Source organism: Schistocerca piceifrons, chromosome 7 (assembly GCF_021461385.2).
Source record: "Schistocerca piceifrons isolate TAMUIC-IGC-003096 chromosome 7, iqSchPice1.1, whole genome shotgun sequence".
NCBI lineage: Eukaryota > Metazoa > Arthropoda > Insecta > Orthoptera > Acrididae > Schistocerca > Schistocerca piceifrons.
The window spans coordinates 332676687-332698990 of NC_060144.1; the positions used below are offsets into that span (position 1 = coordinate 332676687).

The 22304-nt window shown below is 45.8% G+C and overlaps 1 protein-coding gene across 1 annotated transcript in view; it reads left to right on the plus strand.

Annotated features, from left to right (window-relative positions):
• The window catches only part of LOC124804704 (protein groucho), a 721164-nt gene that overhangs the window by 568995 nt on the left and 129865 nt on the right, over positions 1-22304 (plus strand). The window contains exon 5 of the mRNA XM_047264963.1: positions 20905-20967. Coding sequence (XP_047120919.1) covers positions 20905-20967 — 63 coding nt within the window. The remainder of the gene's footprint in view (positions 1-20904; positions 20968-22304) is intronic.

The window sequence follows — 22304 nt, forward strand, 5'->3', positions numbered from 1 at the left end:
GTTCCCGATCACCGTTTCGTAACCGACCCCCTTCTTGCTTACCACCCTCTGATAAACAATCTGCCTCACAAGGGACATCACTAATTCAGGAGGGGGGAGTACTGCAACCTCTGTATACGGTGCCAACCGTGACACAATTTTGAACGGTGACAGTCCTTCCAAGCTCCCTTGCGGTACGCCCGAACTTACTGCAGATTACTCTCCCTTAAGAGTAATAGTGCTGCGTTCCGTTTACTAGGATCCAGTCACAAAGCAGGATTGGTATTCCTCTATGCTCGTACGTTGTTAACAGTTAGCCCGCTTTCACAGTGGCACCGACAACGGTCGTCAGGCGCCGCCGCTAGAGGTCGCCCAATAAAGTCGGCCGACAGTGTGGTTGCAGTGCGTCCGATCTCCGTCGTCAGTTTTTACGGAGTCAGGGAAGTTGGGTTAGAATGTGTTATATGTATGAAGTAGGTTACGTTTTAACTTATTAGGGTGGGATGGATGCCTGACGCTTCTGTGCTTGGAGACGAGTGCTGCATACCGGCTTTTGCTGTTAAAAAGACGTCAAATGCATGTGAATGAGCTATTCCGTCTCGAAAAGAACGTGGCGACTGCTGTATACCCTGTCCTCGGTTATCAGAATAACCAGACAAGTTTTATGAATATATGAGATGGTGGGAGAAACGTTATGTTACATGCTCGAGATAATTCGTGGTGACTTGAAAAGCATGTTATAAACACACTGTTTCGCTGCATTTATTTAAAGCTGTGCTGACGTACGTCAGTTAACTTTCAATGACTGTCGTTCAGCACACGTGTGAAAGACAAGCATTAAGTTTAGCATAAGATACGCTGAACACCTGAAGCACTGAAAAGAGGAAATACGTACCGTATACCACATTTGCAAACCACCTCATATTAACAGAATCACTATCCTTCTGGCATAAAAATGCCAGTAAGTAATAATGATAATTTGTAGACAGCTAATACCAACCTACCACAAAAAAGATACAGTACAGTAACTAAAAGCGTGTTAGTTACACCACCACTCTCACTTGAACAAATTATTTTCCAAGATTATAATCTATTCCAATGAAGATTTTGCCTATTTGTGGTTTGCAATAAACCTGCGTTTTCAGTCCATAGATTCCGAACTATATCCCGATTATGATATTTTCATCCTCGAAATGCGACAAACTCATTCTGTCTTGGACTAAATTTATCAGTTTCTCACGCTCCATATTCCTTGTGTGAGAACGTCGGTCGATTTGACCAGGAAAAAACAAACTGATTTGAATTTTACCAATTGTCGTCCCAAGTTTGTACGTCTCACCAATGACATCGGCAGGTAGTGGAGAACTGATTTGAAGAGATAGGCCGTCTTCGGACGATATCGGTCGTCGTCGGAATCCACCAATATCGGTGCCACTGTTACCACAGCCTTTGTTGCTCTCCTCGGTCCGTAGGATGGTTGCACACGTCATGCCAGTAGTAGGAAAAAGTGTCACTATTGAGGAGTGCGCAGGCGACGGTGGGGATTAGTGCGAGGAAGACGCGTGGCGGCGCGGAAGGGTGATTGGGGGGGGAGGGGGGCTGATGGCAAGTCAGGCGCGCGGACTAGCCGGCCCTCGTTAGCCGGCGTCCGCATGGGCTGGCAATCTCAGCCCGCTAACAAGCGGCCTAGCGGCACTCCGCCCCGTCTCGCAGCGACGTCGCCTACCTACCGCCTTCCCAGCATCTTAACGCTCAAACAGCGGCTACCGCGGGAACAACATGTCAGCTTCGATTCCACAGTGTACTCCAAGCCTGATACTACACGTAAACAGTGAAGTGTACGGCTGCTCCCTAACATTGTACAAGAGGCGTTCGATAAGTAATGCAACACATTTTTTTTCTAGGCCAGTTTCGATTGAAAAAATGCGGAATTTGTTGTGGGACGTCGTGAAATATTCTCGCTTCAGCCCATGTGGTTTCAGGAAGTTCCGGTAGGTGGTGGAGCTATACGCAGCTTTCAAAATGGCGTCTGGAACGGGAGTCTGTTTCAAGCAGAATGTCTGGGAGACCTGACAGTGAACAAAAGCATGGTGAGTAGTTGGGAAAGGCGTCGTCATTATCGCAACGAGGTCGCGCAGACCTGTGCGATCTGCCGTGTACCGGCCGGCCGCAAACAGCTGTGATTGTTGCAGTATTGGAACAAGCGGACACTCTCATTCGAGGTGATCGACGGATCACAATCACACACCTTAGCTGTACAACTGGACGTCTCTGCTGGTAGTGCTGATACACTGGTCCAACAGTTGGGGTACACAAATGTGTGTGTCCGCTGTGTTCTTCGCTGCCTAACAGAAGACCATAAAGAGCAACGGAGGACCATCTGTGCGGAATTGCATGCGCGTTACGAGGCCGGTCGTGACAATTTTTTGTGAACATTATCACACGCGATGAAACAAGTGTTCATCACGTCCAGCCGGACAGAAACGGCAATCCACGGAGTGGCGCCACATCATATCTCCTCTGAAGGAAAAGTTTAAAGCCGCACCCTCAGCCGATATGGCGATGGTCTTCTGGGAATTCAAAGGGGTTGTCGTGTTTGATGTCCTCCCTCATGGTGCAACGATTAACTCTGAATTGTATTGTGCTACCCTCAGGAAACTGAAGAAACGACTTCAGTGTGTTCGCCGCCACAAAAACGCAAATGAACTTTTCTTTCTCTGTGACAACGGAAGGCTTACACAAATCTGCCCACCCGAGAGGAACTCACAAAACTTCAGTGGACTGTTTTTCCTCATCCACCCTACGGCCCTAATCTCGCGCCTTCCGACTTCCATCTGTTTAGCCCAATGAAAAATACACCTTGGGAAGCAGTACGTTGATCATGAGGAGGTTATTGAGGCAGCAACGCATTGGCTCCGACGTCGACCAGTAGAGTGGAACCATGCAGGCACAAAGGCCACCCCAGTAACGTGGCTTAAGTTCGTCACATTGAACCGAGGTCATGTTGAAAAATAGGGTTTTGTAGCCAAAAGAGTAGGTAATAATTTGCTGTATTGGAATCCTGAATAAAACCAAGCTCCTTTCGGAAGAAAAAAAGTGTTGCATTACTTATTGGATGCCATCGAACTCGGAGAGTAATGGTGGCAGATGTATAGATTCAAACTGACCCTTGCGGTCAGGAAGAAGCTCCCTCTCCTCTAAGGCGAGGGCAGAGGTTTTTGTGAGACCAATTTTTAAATTTGTTTTGGTCTTTTGCCAGTTAATATGCTTCTCTTATTGGCTTGTCGTATAACTTTTTTACTTTTTCACTACTTCACGCCGGCCAGTGTGGCCGAGCGATTCTAGGCGCTTCAGTCTGGAACCGCGCGACCGCTACGGTCGCAGGTTCGAATCCTGCCTCGGGCATGGATGTGTGTGATGTCCTTAGGTTTAAGTAGTTCTAAGTTCTAGGGGACTGATGACCTCAGATGTTAAGTCCCATAGTGCTCAGAGCCATTTGAACCACGATTTCACTAACAGAGATAACATCAACCTAAGAGCCTGATTAGGAATTTGCCTGTTGCAATAATTGTCATCACTTATGTAATATTCCGGAGCAACAGTAAGCTATTTGGTATCAGTGTCACCAATTATACCTATCGCAGTGTTTAGCTTTGGAAACAACACATCACATTGGGTGCACATGTCACTATCTTCGGGTGGTGCACTAAGTGCGTTACATTATACACTTCACAAAGTTTTGAAGATGTTGCTTACGTAAAACATGTTGCAAGTTCTTACACTTTTCTTTGTATATACCGTTTCCTTCTTGTGCTTCGTATCTTGCTTGGTCGTTTAAGGGGGGATATATTAGGTGCTGCAACAGAAATGCTAACGTTCAATGCATCATCAACTTCACACGCAGGAATATAAACATCTGCACTGCTTTCTTCAGTTTCACATTCCAGTGACAGTGATCATTCGGGTTCGTTATCACTAAATTTCTTGATTTAGCGAGTATAGCAATTCCTGGTGTTATGGTAACACCACTGTATGTTTCTGCTATGGCTCTGACAAATTTCCAACAATTCTATTTTTCACTTTTCTTAAACTCCTCATTCTTTTGTGTGTGTGTGTGTGTGTGTGTGTGTGTGTGTGTGTGTGTGTGTGTGTGTTTCTTAATAGGCAACACTCCTCATCCCTTCACTATGTATTTTCTCATCGACATTGTATCTAACAAAAATTTCAAACCAAACTCTGTGCGGAAGGATTCATGTGCAAGTTCTCATTCCTTTGTTAGAAACAGAGGAGAGATGGAAACAGAGTTGCCAACAGTCATGCTTTACACTAGAAATTCGATTACGCGAAAATTTCTAAGAATGTTCCTCACTTTGGTTGCAGTAACTACTAACGCGTTAACCAAACAATATCTTGTGCAATTTTCATAAGTTGTTGATGGGAGTTTTGGAGTAAATCTATATCTACATCTACATGGATACTCTGCAAATCACATTTAAGTGCCTTGCAGAGGGTTCATCGAACCACCTTCACAATTCTCTATTATTCCAATCTCGTATAGCGCGCGGAAAGAATGAACACCTGTATCTTTCCGTACGAGATCTGATTTCCCTTATTTTATCATGGTGATCGTTCCTCCTATGTAGGTCGGTGTCAATAAAATATTTTCGCATTCGGAGGAGAAAGTTGGTGATTGGAATTTCGTGAGAAGATTCCGTCGCAACGAAAAACGCCAATCATTTTATGATTTCCACCCCAAATCCTGTATCATTTCTGTGACACTCTCTCCCATATTTCGTGATAATACATAACGTGCTGCCTTTCTTTGAACTTTTTCGATGCACTCCGTCAGTCCTATCTGGTAAGGATCCCATACCGTGCCGTGTTCCTTCCAATTTAAGTTCGTAAAAACTCGTAAAACTGCAATTTTTAAAATTTTTGGTAATAAATATTTACGTAACGCAGATAGCTGGAACAGAGAATATAATGTTTATAATTATATCAGTTGTATATAACAAAGAAGTTAGCATTCTGTGACATTTCAAATTAGAATAAAATTAAGTAGAAAACGTCAGTTTCATGAATTGACATGTCCTGTATGATTTGAGACGAAATTGCCTGAGATTACGATTCTTCTGATTTCGTGACAGATTGCAGATGATGTATTTAAAGTAGTTATTCAATCAAGAAGGAATTTGTAAAGCATTTTCACACGTACTGTCATAACAATTGTACTAATTAACCCCTACATGTGGTCGTCCTATCATGTGAAAACGCTCATCCAGACAAATCGAGTGAGCTACCTAAGTATTTATATATGTACTTAATTAGACAGTGAGAGCAGATTGAATTAGATGTTTAATTAAATGCAGCATAATTATTTACACAATACGCGATCTGCCTTGCCGCAGTGGTAGCAACTGTTTAGCTAAAACACAAGACAGCTACACAAATAGCATTTCAGGTTGTGGTGGCTAACGGATGCACAAATCATAAACAAAATTTAGATCTTAAGTTTCCTGTGTTTAATTCAGTTATTCCGATTGTTGCCCCTGCAACAACTGAAACGGCGATTGCCCCTCTTTAGGATCCGTAGGTTAGTCCGGCTTTTCCACAGATAATACTCCCTTGTGGTTTTACGTACTGCACGGCTATCTGTATCATTGAGGCACCCAAACCACCCTACCTTGGCAAGGTTAATGGTTCATGGGGGATGGCTACAATGTATAAGGAATCACACTTACTCACTTCAGACATTTTTAGCGAAGATGATGCTGATTTGGTTTGATTTTCGTAAAACCGACGCATTGTGCCAGCTACAAACACACGCCGCCGTCTCGCTTGATCGTTCACAGCCCTTTTGCTCCGAATTCTGAAAGCTTCGCTCTAGACGACAGCGCCAGATCTATTACTTTATTGCAGTAGTTCCCAAACGTTTTCTCTGACGGAACGCATTGAGAATCCTGCTATTATGACGGAACACCTTTTTTATTTTGAAGGATAATGAAATTTTAAAAAATGAGAATTACTTGTTTTATTCAATGATTAATTAAATTTTATAACTAATAACACAGAAATCCTAAAAATTAAAAAAAGATTAGCATCATCACAGTGTCGAAACAAACCGTCTTATTATTAACACTTTTTAACGGGGCACTTATTCACTTCCCACGGGGCACAGATGTTTCATGGAACACAGTTTGGGAATTCCTGCGTCAGCGGAGAATTTGTGTCCCATCAACCGTGCGTCTGCAAGCGCTTTCTTTTTCTTCTTCAGCCATTCCACGATTAGGCATTATGGCCTACTCCTGCCTCAGCATTTCGTCCCGGCCTTCCCACACTCTTTTTCCCACTGGAATTGTATTCCATTGCTCGTCGAGGAATTCTCTGAGGTGATTATGCTCTTTCCAATACTGCTTTCGTTACATGACTTTTTCATTTAATGACTGTAATCCCCCCCCGTCCCCTCGCAGTTTTTCTTCTCTTATTTCGAAGGAAATTCATTTCTCGTGTTTATAGTTTTCTTACGTTTTTATCCGAATGTGTAACTTTCTGCACCATATAGTACCGTAGATATTGTTGTGACTTTATAAAATTTAAAGTTTCTTGTGGTGGCCATTTTCGCAGCAGCTGTATACAGATTGCAATAGTTTAAAAGAAAAACCCCTTTTACATGCTGCACATTAATTTTTTTATTTTTCTTATGCACCGAGATGCATTTTCGAGAGAAACCTGCTTGGTTTACAAATAATGAATTCGACTCTGATCTGTAAATATTTGCCATTTTATTATAAAAACTCCCATGAACTCCTTTAAATCTATAACCTATATGTGTAATGTAATCATCATGTAATATTTTAGGACACCCACTGATGATATCTTGTAACTGAAGCGAAACTAGTCTAGGTGCATAAAAAAATAAAAAGGTGTTTTACTTTTAAAACGCTGTAATTTATAAAATTTCGTTTGGGTTCCCGTCCTCGTTATGCTCTCTAATGTTGTTCTAATCGTGCCACGTATTTGTTGAGAGGAGTTAGTTTTCTTATTTATATATGTTTTTCTCCTTCAAAAGTTGTCACATGCTAGATACTAGAAGTTGGACACCTGTTCTATTAATATGTTGCAGCCGTTATCATAGTTTTTATACGGTATTTTCCTAAAAAGGCTGTTGTTTGTGTTGTTCGTGTCTGCAGAATATAATTTAGACGTACATTTCACATAAATTTTCTCAGCATGTTATAGTCTTAGGTGGAGATTTCAATTTACCAGATATAGACTGGGACACTCAGATGTTTAGGACGGGTGGTAGGGACAGAGCATCGAGTGACATTATACTGAGTGCACTATCCGAAAATTACCTCGAGCAATTAAACAGAGAACCGACTCGTGGAGATAACATCTTGGACCTACTGATAACAAACAGACTCGAACTTTTCGACTCTGTATGTACAGAACAGGGAATCAGTGATCATAAGGCCGTTGCAGCATCCCTGAATATGGAAGTTAGTAGGAATATAAAAAAAGGGAGGAAGGTTTATCTGTTTAGCAAGAGTAATAGAAGGCAGATTTCAGACTACCTAACAGATCAAAACGAAAATTTCTGTTCCGACACTGACAATGTTGAGTGTTTATGGAAAAAGTTCAAGGCAATCGTAAAATGCGTTTTAGACAGGTACGTGCCGAGTAAAACTGTGAGGGACGGGAAAAACCCACCGTGGTACAACAACAAAGTTAGGAAACTACTGCGAAAGCAAAGAGAGCTCCACTCCAAGTTTAAACGCAGCCAAAACCTCTCAGACAAACAGAAGCTAAACGATGTCAAAGTTAGCGTAAGGAGGGCTATGCGTGAAGCGTTCAGTGAATTCGAAAGTAAAATTCTATGTACCGACTTGACAGAAAATCCTAGGAAGTTCTGGTCTTACGTTAAATCAGTAAGTGGCTTGAAACAGCATATCCAGACACTCCGGGTTGATGATGGCATTGAAACAGAGGATGACACGCGTAAAGCTGAAATACTAAACACCTTTTTCCAAAGCTGTTTCACAGAGGAAGACCGCACTGCAGTTCCTTCTCTAAATCCTCGCACAAACGAAAAAATGGCTGACATCGAAATAAGTGTCCAAGGAATAGAAAAGCAACTGGAATCACTCAACAGAGGAAAGTCCACTGGACCTGACGGGATACCAATTCGATTCTACACAGAGTACGCGAAAGAACTTGCCCCCCTTCTAACAGCCGTGTACCGCAAGTCTCTAGAGGAACGGAAGGTTCCAAATGATTGGAAAAGAGCACAGGTGGTCCCAGTCTTCAAGAAGGGTCGTCCCCCCCAGGGGATCCACAACTCTTTTGTGGATACGTGTGTAGCGAGCACGGGACCCCGAGCTAATGTGGCTTTCCTTCCTTTCCAGGTTGCATACCTTCCCTTTCCGTATCCTTCCCCATCCCCCATCTTCGCCCCCCCCCCCCTCACCTCTGGCTCTTTCCTTCCCTTTCTCCCCCTCTGGGGAGTATGGTTTGTGCCTACGTCCGGAGACGGACGCTTGTAAATGTACCGCACTCTTCGCCTTCCTTCCTTGCTTGTATGTCTTCATCTTTCTTCGTCCTTCTCTTTTCCTTACCTCTTCTCTTTACCTCTTCTCTTTACCCTTTTCTCCGCTGCGGCGTTTGAGACCTCTCTTCTTTCCTTTCCCTGTCTCTTTCTTCCTCCCTGTGCGTGTCTGAAGGCCGACCCACGCACTTCCATGCGTAGCCGGTGACGGGGTAACGCGTAATTCCCCGCCCCGGGTAGACAGGTAGGACACGTACGTACCCCCTGGTAACGGCCAGGCCCAGGGAGGGGTGATTACCCGAGCTGATACCTTCCGAAAGTGCCGATTGGTCCCTCCGTCCGTTTGTCGGGAGGTGTGAACAATCACCTAAGGCGGGTGTGCCCTCGGTGAGGGCCCCCACAAGGGAGGAGCGCGCCATCGGAGACGCCGGTAATCATGGGGATTCTTCCGCAATGGTTTCCTCACCTTCCACTATGTCTGCTCACAAACGTAAGTTCACTGAGTCTCAGCCACAGACGGTTCTTCCATCGTTGCCACAGTTCCTTGTTGTTTCTCGGTCTGACGAAGGTCACGACTTTTCCACGGTCAACCTTTTCATTATTCAGAAAGGTGTCGACGCAATTGCGGGTCCTGTAAAGTCTTGTTCCAGATTACGGAATGGCACCCTGTTGTTGGAAACACACAGTGCCCTCCAGGCTCAAAAATTGCTGCGTACTTCTCTGCTCCACACCTTCCCTGTCCGGGTGGAACCGCACCGTACCTTAAATTCCTCACGTGGAGTCGTCTATACACGCTCCCTCGATGGATTGTCTGACGAAGAAATTCAGCACTACCTGTCTGACCAGGGCGTCACAGCTGTTCATCGGGTTATGAAAAGGGTTGACTCGAACATCATTCCAACCCGCACTGTCTTCTTGACATTTGACAAAGTTCAACTCCCATCAAAAATCAAAGCAGGCTATGAGATAATTTCCGTTCGCCCTTATGTCCCAAACCCTACGCGTTGCTATCGATGTCAGCGGTTCAATCACACCAGCCAGTCCTGTTCCAATCCGGCCAAATGTGTTACGTGTGGCAAGGATGCCCATGAGGGTGCTTGTCCACCTCCATCCCCTCGCTGCATCAACTGTATGAGTGACCACGCTGCTTCCTCTCGAGATTGCCCCGTTTTTAAGGACGAAAAACTCATCCAGGAAATAAGAGTGAAGGAAAAGGTGTCGACCTTTGCTGCTCGAAAGTTACTCGCCAGTCGACAGCCCACTGTGCCTCAGAAAGGAAAATACAGCTCTGTCCCTGCTTCTCCTCGGCCAACAAAGGAGGCGGCCACGCAGACTTGCGACCTCACCTTTAGTACCACTGTCGTCAGATCGGCCAGCGCAAAGATCGCCCGTTCAACCTCACCACTTTCGCCTGCCCACTCTATGGCTCACCCTTCGTCGGGTTCTGCTAAATCTCGAGCCCAAAAGTCAGACGCCAAGTCTTCCAAAAAAGAGCATTCTCGTGAAGAGTTTTTACGTACCGCAACTTCACAACCATCGGTTGCTCCTTCATCTAAACATCATACTTCTAAGAAGGCTACGAAGAAACACAGTTCCTCTTCTTCTCCGCCAAGGCGTGTCCCATCTACAGCACCACCTGGCGGAAATCGCCCTCGGCCGTCTTCTGTGTCGCCGGGGCGCACTGCTGGTGGCCGGTCAACTGGCCGATCGTTGGTGGCTGGAGCTGCTCCTGACCAACCTATGGATCAGGATCTTCTGCCTTCGACTGAATGCCATTCCATGCTGTCGGTCGCAAGCTCTGAGCAGTCGTTGAGTTGACAGCACCCTTGGTCACGTTCCTCCATTTTCTGTTCACCCTATGTCCATTATCCACTGGAATATCCGCGGCATTCGAGCCAATCGGGATGAATTGTCGATCCTCTTACGATCCTACTCGCCGGTCATCTTCTGTCTTCAGGAAACAAAGCTGCGTCCCCATGACCGCTTTGTTCTCCCTCATTTCCAGTCCGTCCGATATGACCTCCCCTCTGTCGAAGGCACTCCAGCCCATGGAGGACTCATGATTCTGCTCCACGATACTCTCCATTATCACCAAATCCCCTTAAACAGTTCCTTCCAAGCTGTCGCCGTCCGTCTCTCCCTTTCTGGATACACGTTCTCTCTTTGTACGGTATACATTCCATCGTCCACACCAATGGCACGAGCTGATCTCCTTCATCTTCTTGGTCAGCTTCCACCCCCCTATTTGCTGGTTGGGGACTTCAATGCCCACCACCCGCTTTGGGGATCTCCACATCCTTGTCCACGTGGCTCACTATTGTTAGACGTCTTCCACCAAGCGGATCTAGTCTGCCTCAACACTGGGGTCCCCACATTTTTGTCTGCCTCCACGACAAATTTATCTCATTTGGACCTTGCGGTCGGTACTGTTCCGCTAGCTCGGCGCTTCGAATGGTTCGCCCTTGATGATACACACTCGAGTGACCACTTTCCATGTGTTCTTAGACTGCAGCCTCAACTGCCATATATGCGCTCGCGACGCTGGAAGTTTGCCCAAGCCGATTGGACACTTTTTTCGTCTCTAGCGACATTCGATGACCGTCGCTTTCCCAGCGTCGACGATGAGGTCACGCATATTACCGACGTTATTCTCACAGCTGCGGAACGTTCAATACCACGCACCTCCGAATTGCCCCGGCGCCCCCCAGTTCCTTGGTGGAACGAGGCATGCCGTGACGCAATACGTGAGCGGCGACGTGCTCTTCGCATTTTCCGTCACCATCCAACTTTGGCAAACTGTATCCGATATAAGCAGCTGCGTGCGCGATGCCGTCGCGTCATCCGCGATAGCAAGAAGGCAAGCTGGAAATTCTTTATTAGCTCATTTAACACCTTCACTCCCTCCTCGGAAGTTTGGAGTCGGCTTCGACGGTTCTCCGGCGCGCCTAGTTTCTCCCCGGTCTCTGGGCTCACTGTCGCGCAAGATACCTTAGTGGACCCCGTCGCAATTTCTAACTCATTGGGTCAGCACTTTGCTGAGATTTCGAGCTCTTCAAATTACCCGCCAGCGTTTCTCCCGAAGAAACGTGCAGCGGAAGTGCGACATCTTGCTTTCTCCTCTCAAAATCGCGAAAGCTACAATACTGTTTTCTCCATGCGGGAACTCCAACATGCCCTCTCTTCTTCTCGCTCCTCCGCCCCAGGACCGGATGGTATCCATGTCCAAATGTTGCTGCATTTATCAACCCATAGCCTGCGTTACCTCCTTCGCCTTTACAATCGAATTTGGACCGACAGTACCTTTCCCAGGCGATGGCGGGAAGCTATTGTCGTTCCCGTTCCGAAACCTGGAAAGGACAAACATCTCCCCTCTAGCTATCGCCCCATTTCTCTCACGAGTAGTGTCTGTAAGGTTTTGGAGCGTATGGTGAATTACCGTTTAGCTTGGTGGCTGGAATCCCGCAGTCTTTTAACACCAGCCCAATGCGGATTCCGAAAGCATCGTTCTGCCGTTGACCATCTTGTTGCTCTCTCCACTTATATCATGAACAATTTTCTCCGGAAACGCCAAACGGTAGCAATATTTTTTGATCTGGAGAGAGCATACGATACCTGTTGGAGGACAGGCATCCTCCGCACAATGTTCTCTTGGGGCTTTCGAGGCCGGCTGCCCCTTTTTCTTCGCGAATTTATGGCAGAGCGCACATTTAGGGTGCGGGTGAACACTACTCTCTCCCGTACTTTCTCCCAAGAAAACGGGGTACCCCAGGGCTCCGTGCTGAGTGTTGTACTGTTTGCCATCGCCATTAATCCAATTATGGATTGTCTCCTTCCTGATGTCTCGGGCTCCCTCTTTGTGGACGATTTTGCGATCTACTACAGCTCTCAACGGACCAGCCTGCTTGAAAGACGTCTTCAAGGATGTCTCGATCGCCTCCTCTCGTGGAGCATCGAAACCGGCTTCCGTTTCTCACCCAGTAAGACCGTTTGTGTTAATTTTTGGCGACGTAAGGAGTTTCTTCCGCCCTCCTTACATCTGGGTCCTGTCAACCTTCCGTTTTCCGACGTCGCTAAATTCTTGGGTCTTATGTTTGACAGAAAACTGTGCTGGTCCTCCCACGTTTCCTATCTTTCGGCTCGCTGTCTGCGTTCCCTTAACACCCTCCGTGTCCTGAATGGTACTTCCTGGGGAGCGGACCGAGTGGTCCTTCTCCGCCTCTATCGCGCCTTAGTGCGCTCGAAATTGGATTATGGAAGCATAGTCTACTCCTCTGCTCGGCCGTCTATTCTTCGGCGTCTCGACTCTATCCACCACCGTGGATTACGTTTAGTGTCTGGAGCTTTTTACACTAGCCCTGTGGAAAGCCTTTATGCTGAGACTGCTGAACCTCCGCTGTCCAATCGGCGGGCAGTCCTTCTGAGTCGTTATGCTAGCCATCTGTCTTCCATGCCTGCTAATCCAGCCCATGACCTTTTTTTCGACACCTCCTTTGATGTCGGGTATGCAGGCCGCTCCTCCTCCCTACTACCCCCGGGAGTCCGCTTCCGTCAACTGCTCCATTCTCTCTCCTTCCGCTTTCCTAAAACCTTCTTGACAACTTGGGGTACAGCACCGCCTTGGCTCCGTCCCCGGATCGACTTGCTCAGAGACCTATGTCAATTTCCCAAGGATGGTACCCCTACACTTGTCTACCGTCGGGCATTTGCTGCTCTATGTGCACAAATGACGGAAGCCACATTTATTTACACCGACGGCTCAAAAACATCTTTAGGTGTAGGGAGTGCCTATATTGTTGGCGACACCCCAAATCACTTTCGGCTTCCCGACCAGTGTTCGGTTTATACTGCGGAGCTTTACGCTGTTCTACAGGCTGTCCACTACATCCGCCGCCATCAGCGGATACAATATGTAATCTGCTCAGATTCTCTCAGCTCTCTCCTAAGTCTCCAAGCTCTTTACCCTGTGCACCCTCTGGTCCACCGGATTCAGGACTGTCTGCGCTTGCTCCACCTGGGGGGCGTCTCAGTGGCGTTCCTCTGGCTCCCGGGACACGCTGGTATCTGTGGGAATGAGGCGGCCGATATAGCGGCCAAGGCTGCAGTCTCTCTTCCTCGGCCAGCTATTCAGTCTCTTCCGTTTACCGATCTCCGGAGCGGGTTATGTCGCCAAGTTGCTCATTTATGGCATGCGCATTGGTCAACACTTCCCCATAATAAATTGCGGGAAGTGAAAGCCCTTCCTTGCGCTTGGACCTCTTCCTCCCGAACGCGTCGTCGGGAGGAGGTAATTTTAGCTAGACTCCGGATAGGGCACTGTCTTTTTAGCCATCGACATCTTTTAAGCAGTGATCCTCCCCCACTCTGTCCCCACTGCTCTCAGCTGTGGACGGTCAGACACCTTTTAATTGAATGCCCCTATTTTAATCCGTTACGCTCCCGTCTACAGCTATCGCCTGATCTATCGTTGATTTTAGCAGATGACACGCGCTCAGCTGACCGCGTTCTACATTTTATTAGTGACAGTGAAATGACGTCAGTCATTTGATTTTTTTTTTTTTTTTGGGGACAACCACCCCCCTTCTATAGTGGATTTTTAAGCATTCCTTCTGCCTTTAGTTTCTCAAATTTTATGACTTTGTTCCCCTTGCTGCTGATTTTAAATTTCGTTTTTTTCCTGTTTCCTACGTCACGGGCTGGGCGCTAATGACCATAGAAGTTTTGCGCCCTAAAACCACAAACAAAAAAAAAAAAAAAAAAAAAAAGAAGGGTCGTCGAGCAGATGCGCAAAACTATCTCTGACGTCGATATGTTGTAGAATTTTAGAACCTGTTTTTTGCTCGAGTATCATGTCGTTTTTGGAAACCCAGAATCTACTATGTAGGAATCAACACGGATTCCGGAAACAGCGATCGTGTGAGACCCAACTCGCTTTATTTGTTCATGAGACCCAGAAAATATTAGATACAGGCTCCCAGGTAGATGCTATTTTTCTTGACTTCCGGAAGGCGTTCGATACAGTTCTGCACTGTCGCCTGATAAACAAAGTAAGAGCCTATGGAATATCAGACCAGCTGTGTGGCTGGATTGAAGAGTTTTTAGCAAACAGAACACAGCATGTTGTTATCAATGGAGAGACGTCTACAGACGTTAAAGTAACCTCTGGCGTGCCACAGGGGAGTGTTATGGGACCATTGCTTTTCACAATATATATAAATGACCTAGTAGATAGTGTCGGAAGTCCCATGCGGCTTTTCGCGGGTGATGCTGTAGTATACAGAGAAGTTGCAGCATTAGAAAATTGTAGCGAAGTGCAGGAAGATCTGCAGCGGATAGGCACTTGGTGCAGGGAATGGCAACTGACCCTTAACATAGACAAATGTAATGTATTGAGAATACATAGAAAGAAGGATCCTTTATTGTATGATTATATGATAGCGCAACAAACACTGGTAGCAGTTACTTCTGTAAAATATCTGGGAGTATGCGTGCGGAACGATTTGAAGTGGAATGATCATATAAAATTAATTGTTGGTAAGGCGGGTACCAGGTTGAGATTCATTGGGAGAGTGCTTAGAAAATGTAGTCCATCAACAAAGGAGGTGGCTTACAAAACACTCGTTCGACCTATACTTGAGTATTGCTCATCAGTGTGGGATCCGTACCAGGTCGGGTTGACGGAAGAGATAGAGAAGATCCAAAGAAGAGCGGCGCGTTTCGTCACAGGGTTATTTGGTAACCGTGATAGCGTTACGGAGATGTTTAACGAACTCAAGTGGCAGACTCTGCAAGAGAGGCGCTCTGCATCGCGGTGTAGCTTGCTCGCCAGGTTTCGAGAGGGTGCGTTTCTGGATGAGGTATCGAATATATTGCTTCCCCCTACTTATACCTCCCGAGGAGATCACGTATGTAAAATTAGAGAGATTAGAGCGCGCACGGAGGCTTTCAGACAGTCGTTCTTCCCGCGAACCATACGCGACTGGAACAGGAAAGGGAGGTAATGACAGTGGCACGTAAAGTGCCCTCCGCCACACACCGTTGGATGGCTTGCGGAGTATAAATGTAGATGTAGAACCTACGTACCGGTATTTGTAATTTGTCTTACTGTCCTGTATGATTACCTGATCATCACCAAAAGCATCGTATTTAGAAATTCATCTGTCTCATCCATCCTCTGACCATATTTCGATGTAGATGTTGAACAGTCGACGAACAAATTCTAAAATACTATCAGTCATAGCGAAGTAGCAACGCTACTTGAATAATTCACTTAACATGTTAGTCCTGTTTGACATCGGTCCCACGCACTAGAGTAATATTCTAGGATGAGTTGTACGAGTGCTTTCTAAGCAGTTTTCTTTGTAGGCAGCACTTTTCCAGTATCCTACCACAGAAACAAAGTGTACCATCTACTTTACCCACGAATAAGTAAGATGTCACATCCCTACAACTGTCGTACGAATACGGAACCGGTGGGTTCATGATGGCGATAGTCACCGCCATGCACGATCTCCGCACCCCAACGCTACTAGCGCCCAAGAGGTCAGACATACTGTTCGCTCGGTCTTGAAAGATCCTACAGCCACGTTACTTGCCTTGACTCGGGAAATGGACTTGTTCACAGCAAGACAAGTGCGACGATTGCATTCATTATCGTCATACTGTCCGAGCATCTGGTGGTGGTGGTGGTGGTGGTGGTGGTGGTGGTATGCAGTGCCATTAGGTACACAACACGATCATCTCTAGCTCGCATAGTGGGTAACCTGGACGAGCGTTACATTTCTGGCATGTTAATGCCGGTGGTTGTGCCCTATCTTCGAGTTCTCCATTGCATTATCTTTCAACAAAGTAATGAAAGACGTTTGTTTCCCGTGCTGTCCTGACCTATCTCGATACATAGTGTGTTAGGCTGCTGCCCTGATCAGCATGTTGTCTGGATGTCTCACCCACAGAAAACATCTGGTGATGGGTTGGAGAGAGCCTGGTACGGCACCACTCGCCGGCTACTTCGAAGAATTCACTATGTGCTTCCGAGTGTTCTACTGAGTTGTTGTTTCCATTTTATGCGTAAAGTTTCGACGGCCGGCCCAACCGTCTGCTTCAGGTGCAAAACTCGTAGCACGCGAAGGAGACGGCTGGGTCGGTCGTCGAAATATTGCCCATAAAATGGAAACAGCGACTTGGCAGAATACCCGGAAGCACACTATTAATCAGTCGCGCCTAGGGAAGCTGAGAGAAGTTTCTCTCGGTACCCAACTGGGTAAGAACCGACGATGCTGCCCTAAGTACCAGTTCTAAATGCCGCACCGTGTGTACGCACAATAAATATAATTTCATTATATACTATCCTCCTTGGTGGCATAGTTTTGATGGTTTTCAGCGTATATATGCGTCTGTGAACTCTTGAAATTTGGTGATCGGTACCTCAGTGTAATCCTCGTGCACAATTTCGCATTGATAAAATGTACACTGGTGAAAAGAACTAGGGGAATATCATTTTGCGCGTCTGCCATGCCCCACTGACCAATAATTGAGGACTGAATGTATTACGAAATTATACCTTTATCTTTCACAAAGTAAATACGCAATAAAACATCATTACACTCTTTCGTTTCCTCAAGAAGAACTGGAATGTCCGACAGGTGTCAAAAACGAAGTGGAAACAGTCGTTCATCCCGTCATGCTGGGTGGTTTTCATTGAACTTCGGGAGCTTCAGTAACGTGTACGCTCTTCGTGAGCGTTTATCACTGCTTGACACCTACGAGGCATGCTCTGTATAAGTCTACGGAGGTCACCATGTGGCATCCGTTTCCATTCTTCAGTGAGAGCTCACGAGAGTTCTTGGAAAGTCTGTGGTGTAACAGGACGATCACGAACATGTCCGTCGATCATCTCCCACATAAGTACGATTAGTTTTAGATCAGGACTCACCACCGGCCGTTCGATTATTTCAATGTCCAGGCTTCGCAAGACATGCCTGCTGACGCCCGCCACGTAGGCCCTGGCATAAGAAGAAATTCAGGGCCACCACCGTATGCAGCAGCCACCACAAGGTGCAACAGGAACTGTTCGATGTACTCTCTGCCAACAAGGCGACCATGGACATCGACAATATCCTTATGGCTGTCAACACTGAAGCCTCCCCACAACATCACAGAACGTTGGAAATCTGTCGATTTGGTGGTCAACATTTTTGACAAGTACCGCTCACCACGGGTTTCCGCACACGAACAGAGAATATCTGGACTCGTCGTGAATAACACGTTTCGGCAGTAACGAAGTTGCCAGTTGACATGGGAACGTCAGAAGTGAGAGAGAGCTGCAACATGTTGTGTCAAGCGGGGTATTCAAAAAGGACGTCTGGGTCGTAAGAACCTTTCTCGTAGCCAGTTCATTACAGTCTGATCTGACACAGCGACTCCAGTGACTCTTCTGAGATCGTCTTTCAGTGCTCTGGCGGTATTCCTACGACGCTGCGACGCAGAGATGGTCAGATATCGGTGCGCATGTTGGTTGTAATTTGTCGGCGACCTAGTCCAATTTGCGCTTTGTACTGACCTGTCTTTCTCTAGCATGTCCTACTGCCATCTGTGTACATCACTAGAAAACACTGGAACACCGGTGCGTTCTTCCTTCTGAGGCCCGCGGGTACCAACTTCCTTCTGAGGGGACACTTGACACTGTAATGCATAACACGGCGCCTAGATGGTAAATAGTTTTAATTGTTGCCTACATTGAACGCGAAGATCTCAAGCCATGCAAGTAAGATCACCGGTACCGCAAGTATCAAAATAGATTCAACATACCCGACGCCGATGCACGTGGCCTACTAATTATTTTGAACAAGGTATATTTGCGTCGCACCTTGTGTACACCGATAAAAACACATGGTCACAGTTTTCTAAATCTGCCATTGCCGGGTGCGTGTCTTGAGTCAACGTACCTAGAAAACTCGCTGGAAGAACGCCGTGTCCCCGGGAGCAGCGAGTAATTTAATTTGATTTTAGTGTCTGCGATAACTAGCGGCCCGAGAGGTAGTCTGACTCGCAGGGAGAGTTTTTACGATGCGCCGTTTCCGCTGCAGTGATTGCCTTTCCACTTCCACGACCGGCGGTGTTGTTGGAGCAAGGCGAGCTTTGTGCGGAACCACGCAGTGAGTCAGCTAATGGCCACCACACGATCGCCACATTCTGCCTGAGCAAAGCGACCTGTGGCACCTTAATCCTACCGCCTGTACGTGGGACACAAATTGCGGAAGACAGAAACCGAATTTCGGAAACCGATTTTTTCTGTCATGCTTACATCTTGTATCTGAATCGATTTTACTAGATGTTTATCGTGCATCAGTTGTGTTACACAGGCGGCTGTTCCGATTTACGTTCCACGGATATAGTGAAGTTATCGGCTGCATTCCTCATTTTCTTCATAAAACACACGGTACGATTTTGTTATAGATGTGGATCATCTCTTGGAGACGAGGAGGGGGAGATTGATGGAGCAACAGTAACGTGTCACGATCTTCGATTAAAACATGTTATATTCTTGCATAGTCTACAACTTAAGTCGCTAGTTTTATGGAAACATTACAGAAAATATCGTCTGTGACACACATGTATCGCTATGTGAAAAGTAGGTTGTATGTTAGAAATCGTAAGGGGCAAACTACTTAGCAAATAAATTATTCAAGGACTTGTAATTCTCTGCCGCGTGGCGCTTGTTGTATTTTCTCTCTCTCTCTCTCTCTCTCTCTCTCTCTCTCTCTCCAACGAAAGAAGAAATGACAAAAAAGATTTTGGCTGTGAAGAAATAAAAAGAATTGTACAATACATACCATTAACTTTTCTCTAAGACCCAGTCGCAGATCTCGTAAGGCCAACGGGAAGAGGACAACTTGGACAGAGGGCAAAAGCTGATAAATCCCGATCTTCAGAATATGTAGAGACTGCAAAAGTACGGTGTATGGATCAATGTGGCGTAGTATCCCGCTAGACGCGTTTGGAAAGTCATCACAAAGCTTTCTTGTGGCGGCCAAGGGTTCGTAGCGTCACGACGTTTACCTTCGTTAATTTCTTGCAAGAAAGCTGAGGGAAGTAGATTTGTACTGTGGTTTAGGATCTACTTCGTCGTCACAGTTATCTTTAAATTCTTTAAGATTTTTAGCGCGTAAAATATTTCCAGAAGATGCCGCGAATGTGGTGTTGTCTGATTTACCTTTTTAGTTGGCCAGATTTCTTCGGTATCATTTATTTTCAAAATGATACACGAAACACCTCGCCTGTTTTGGGAGATAGACGCTCAAACTAAGCTTCTACGAACTACGTATGTTTCTCTTGCTTGTCTCTGTGTATGGCCGAAAACGGTCGCGATTAAATACTATATTAGCGTTTAGCAGGAATTTTAAAAACTGTAGGAGAGAAGAAATCATTTTTCTGCGAAGCTCTGGACCCTGCCCAACTTTTGCTTGCTGTTCTGAGCTAACTGCACGTTGTGTTGCTTAAGGCAAAAGCATGAATTTTATTTCTGACAAAATGTAGCAACTCCGAAAGGGGCACTCTTGTCTGCCAGATATCGGTTATTGTAAGATCACAGCCGACTGCTGCATATATGTATATTCGGCTTAGCTACATAGAAACGTGCTACGTAACAGCAAGGAGACCATACTGCAGAACAGCAGGGTGCCCAAACATGTGTATGGCACTTGCTGTAATGTCAGTTGTCTGGCAGAGACCGGTTTCTGGAGAAAGTAATGGAGCTATACAATAAACGATGTGTGCCTTAATGAGAGCCCCAGTAGTTGGCACCCCAAAACTTCGAGATATGTGTAGAAAATCATGTTGCACACAGTCAACTGTTAGAAAAATTTTATTGTTGCTTCCAATTCCAATTTTTACAAATGTATTATGCTGATTATTATTAAAAAGCTGATTATTATTAAAAAGCGAAATTGGTAGCAGTAATAAAGATTTTCATAGAAGTTGACAGTGTACAACACGGTTTTCGACATAGATACAAAAGTGTAGCACGTAAGGAAACCAATAAGAAAACGCTTGGGCCTCACCGCCGCGTTTGATACCAGCAGCTAAGAAGGATTACTTACGTACTTAATGGAATTAAAGAATTGTACGTAATAGCTACATTATCCAGCCGTAGTACTGACAGCCAAGGGAAGAAATGTTAATGTCTCTGCTGTTTGTAAAATGATCTTTTTTCCCATCCTTTAGTGTATTACTAGTTCTGTCAATTTAAAAGCATCCCAGCGTGTTCTGTTGGTTGTACCTGTTGCGGACATTCTGAATGTAGTGTTAGTACTTCTATTGACCTGAATCTTAGTAAATAACTTAATTTTTTGTCAGTAACGATGTTTTTTTTTCTTCTGTTTCAGACGGAGATTGCTAAGAGACTGAACGCTATTATAGCACAAGTGCTGCCATTCCTCGCCCAAGAGGTAAGTAAGTAGTAAGAAATTTTAAACTAAGAAATATAAAGCACTTCTTTATGAAGCATAGTGTTCCAAACAGATTAATCCATTTCACAAGACTGTATCTTCTGTATGAATGTAGATAGAAACTTGCTAACTTTGACTTAAGCACAATACTATAAAGCTGCTTGTTTTGAAAAGAACAAATAGAATTTACAAGGGTATATGTTTCACGTGTACGTACATACAGCCTTGTGTGCCTTTTACAATTACGTTTAGAGTACAATTCTGGTCGATGCACTTTCATTTGTCATGACAATAATACGCTGACGGAAAATATGTCGCAACACCGGCAGGGAGATGTGCGACATTAATGAAAGTTGGTGGGCCTGTTTCTATATCTGAAAGATGATGTCTGTTCAAATTTTACACCAGTCGCATATGAGGATACAAATCAGGTTTTAAATACACACTGTAACGGAGGAGGAGGAGATTAGTGTGTTACGTCCCGTCGACAACGAGGTCATTAGGGACGGAACACAAGTTTGGGTTAGGGAAGGATTGGGGAGGAAATCGGCCGTGCCCTTTCAAAGGAACCATCCCGGCATTTGCCTGAAACGATATAGGGAAATCACGGAAAACCTAAATCAGGATCGTGGGACGCGGGTTTGAACTGTCGTCCTCCCGAATGCAAGTCCAGTGTGCTGACCACTGCGCCACCGCGCTCGGTCACACTGTAACGGTCGTGAGCGTTAGTTACTTTGAGATTGGACGTGGTGAGTTGATGTTAGTCAAAAATGCCTTTAAGGCAACAATGACGATTTTATTAACACCTCACTGAGTTTGAACGAAATCTTGGGAAGCTAGATGTTCTTTCTGTGATACTACGGAAAGGCTTGGTATTAATGTACCCACTGTACATGACTGCTGGAAGTGGTCACGAGAATGTACGGTCGCAAGAGGACTGGGCTCCGGTCGGCCACTTTATGCTACCGTGACGGGAGACCATCGTGTTCGGCGCGTGGCTCTGACGCATCGTACTGCATCTGCAGCAGCAATTTGAACATCGGTTGGTACCACAGTGACGCAGTGAACTGTTACAAATCGGTTGTTGCAAGCGCGACTTCGAGTCAGACGCCTTGCAGCGTGCATTCCACTGACCACAAACCACCCCCACTTGCGACTTCAGTTGCGTCAGAAGCAAGAGCTCATTGGAGGCCCGAGTGGAAGTCTATTGTGCTCTCTGATGAAAGCTGGTTTTGCCTCGGTTAGGGTTGCCGTCCTTCCCGATATATCGGGACCGTCACCGCTATGAACCTTACTGTCTCGACATCCTGATAAGATCCAATTTTGTCTCGATTTTG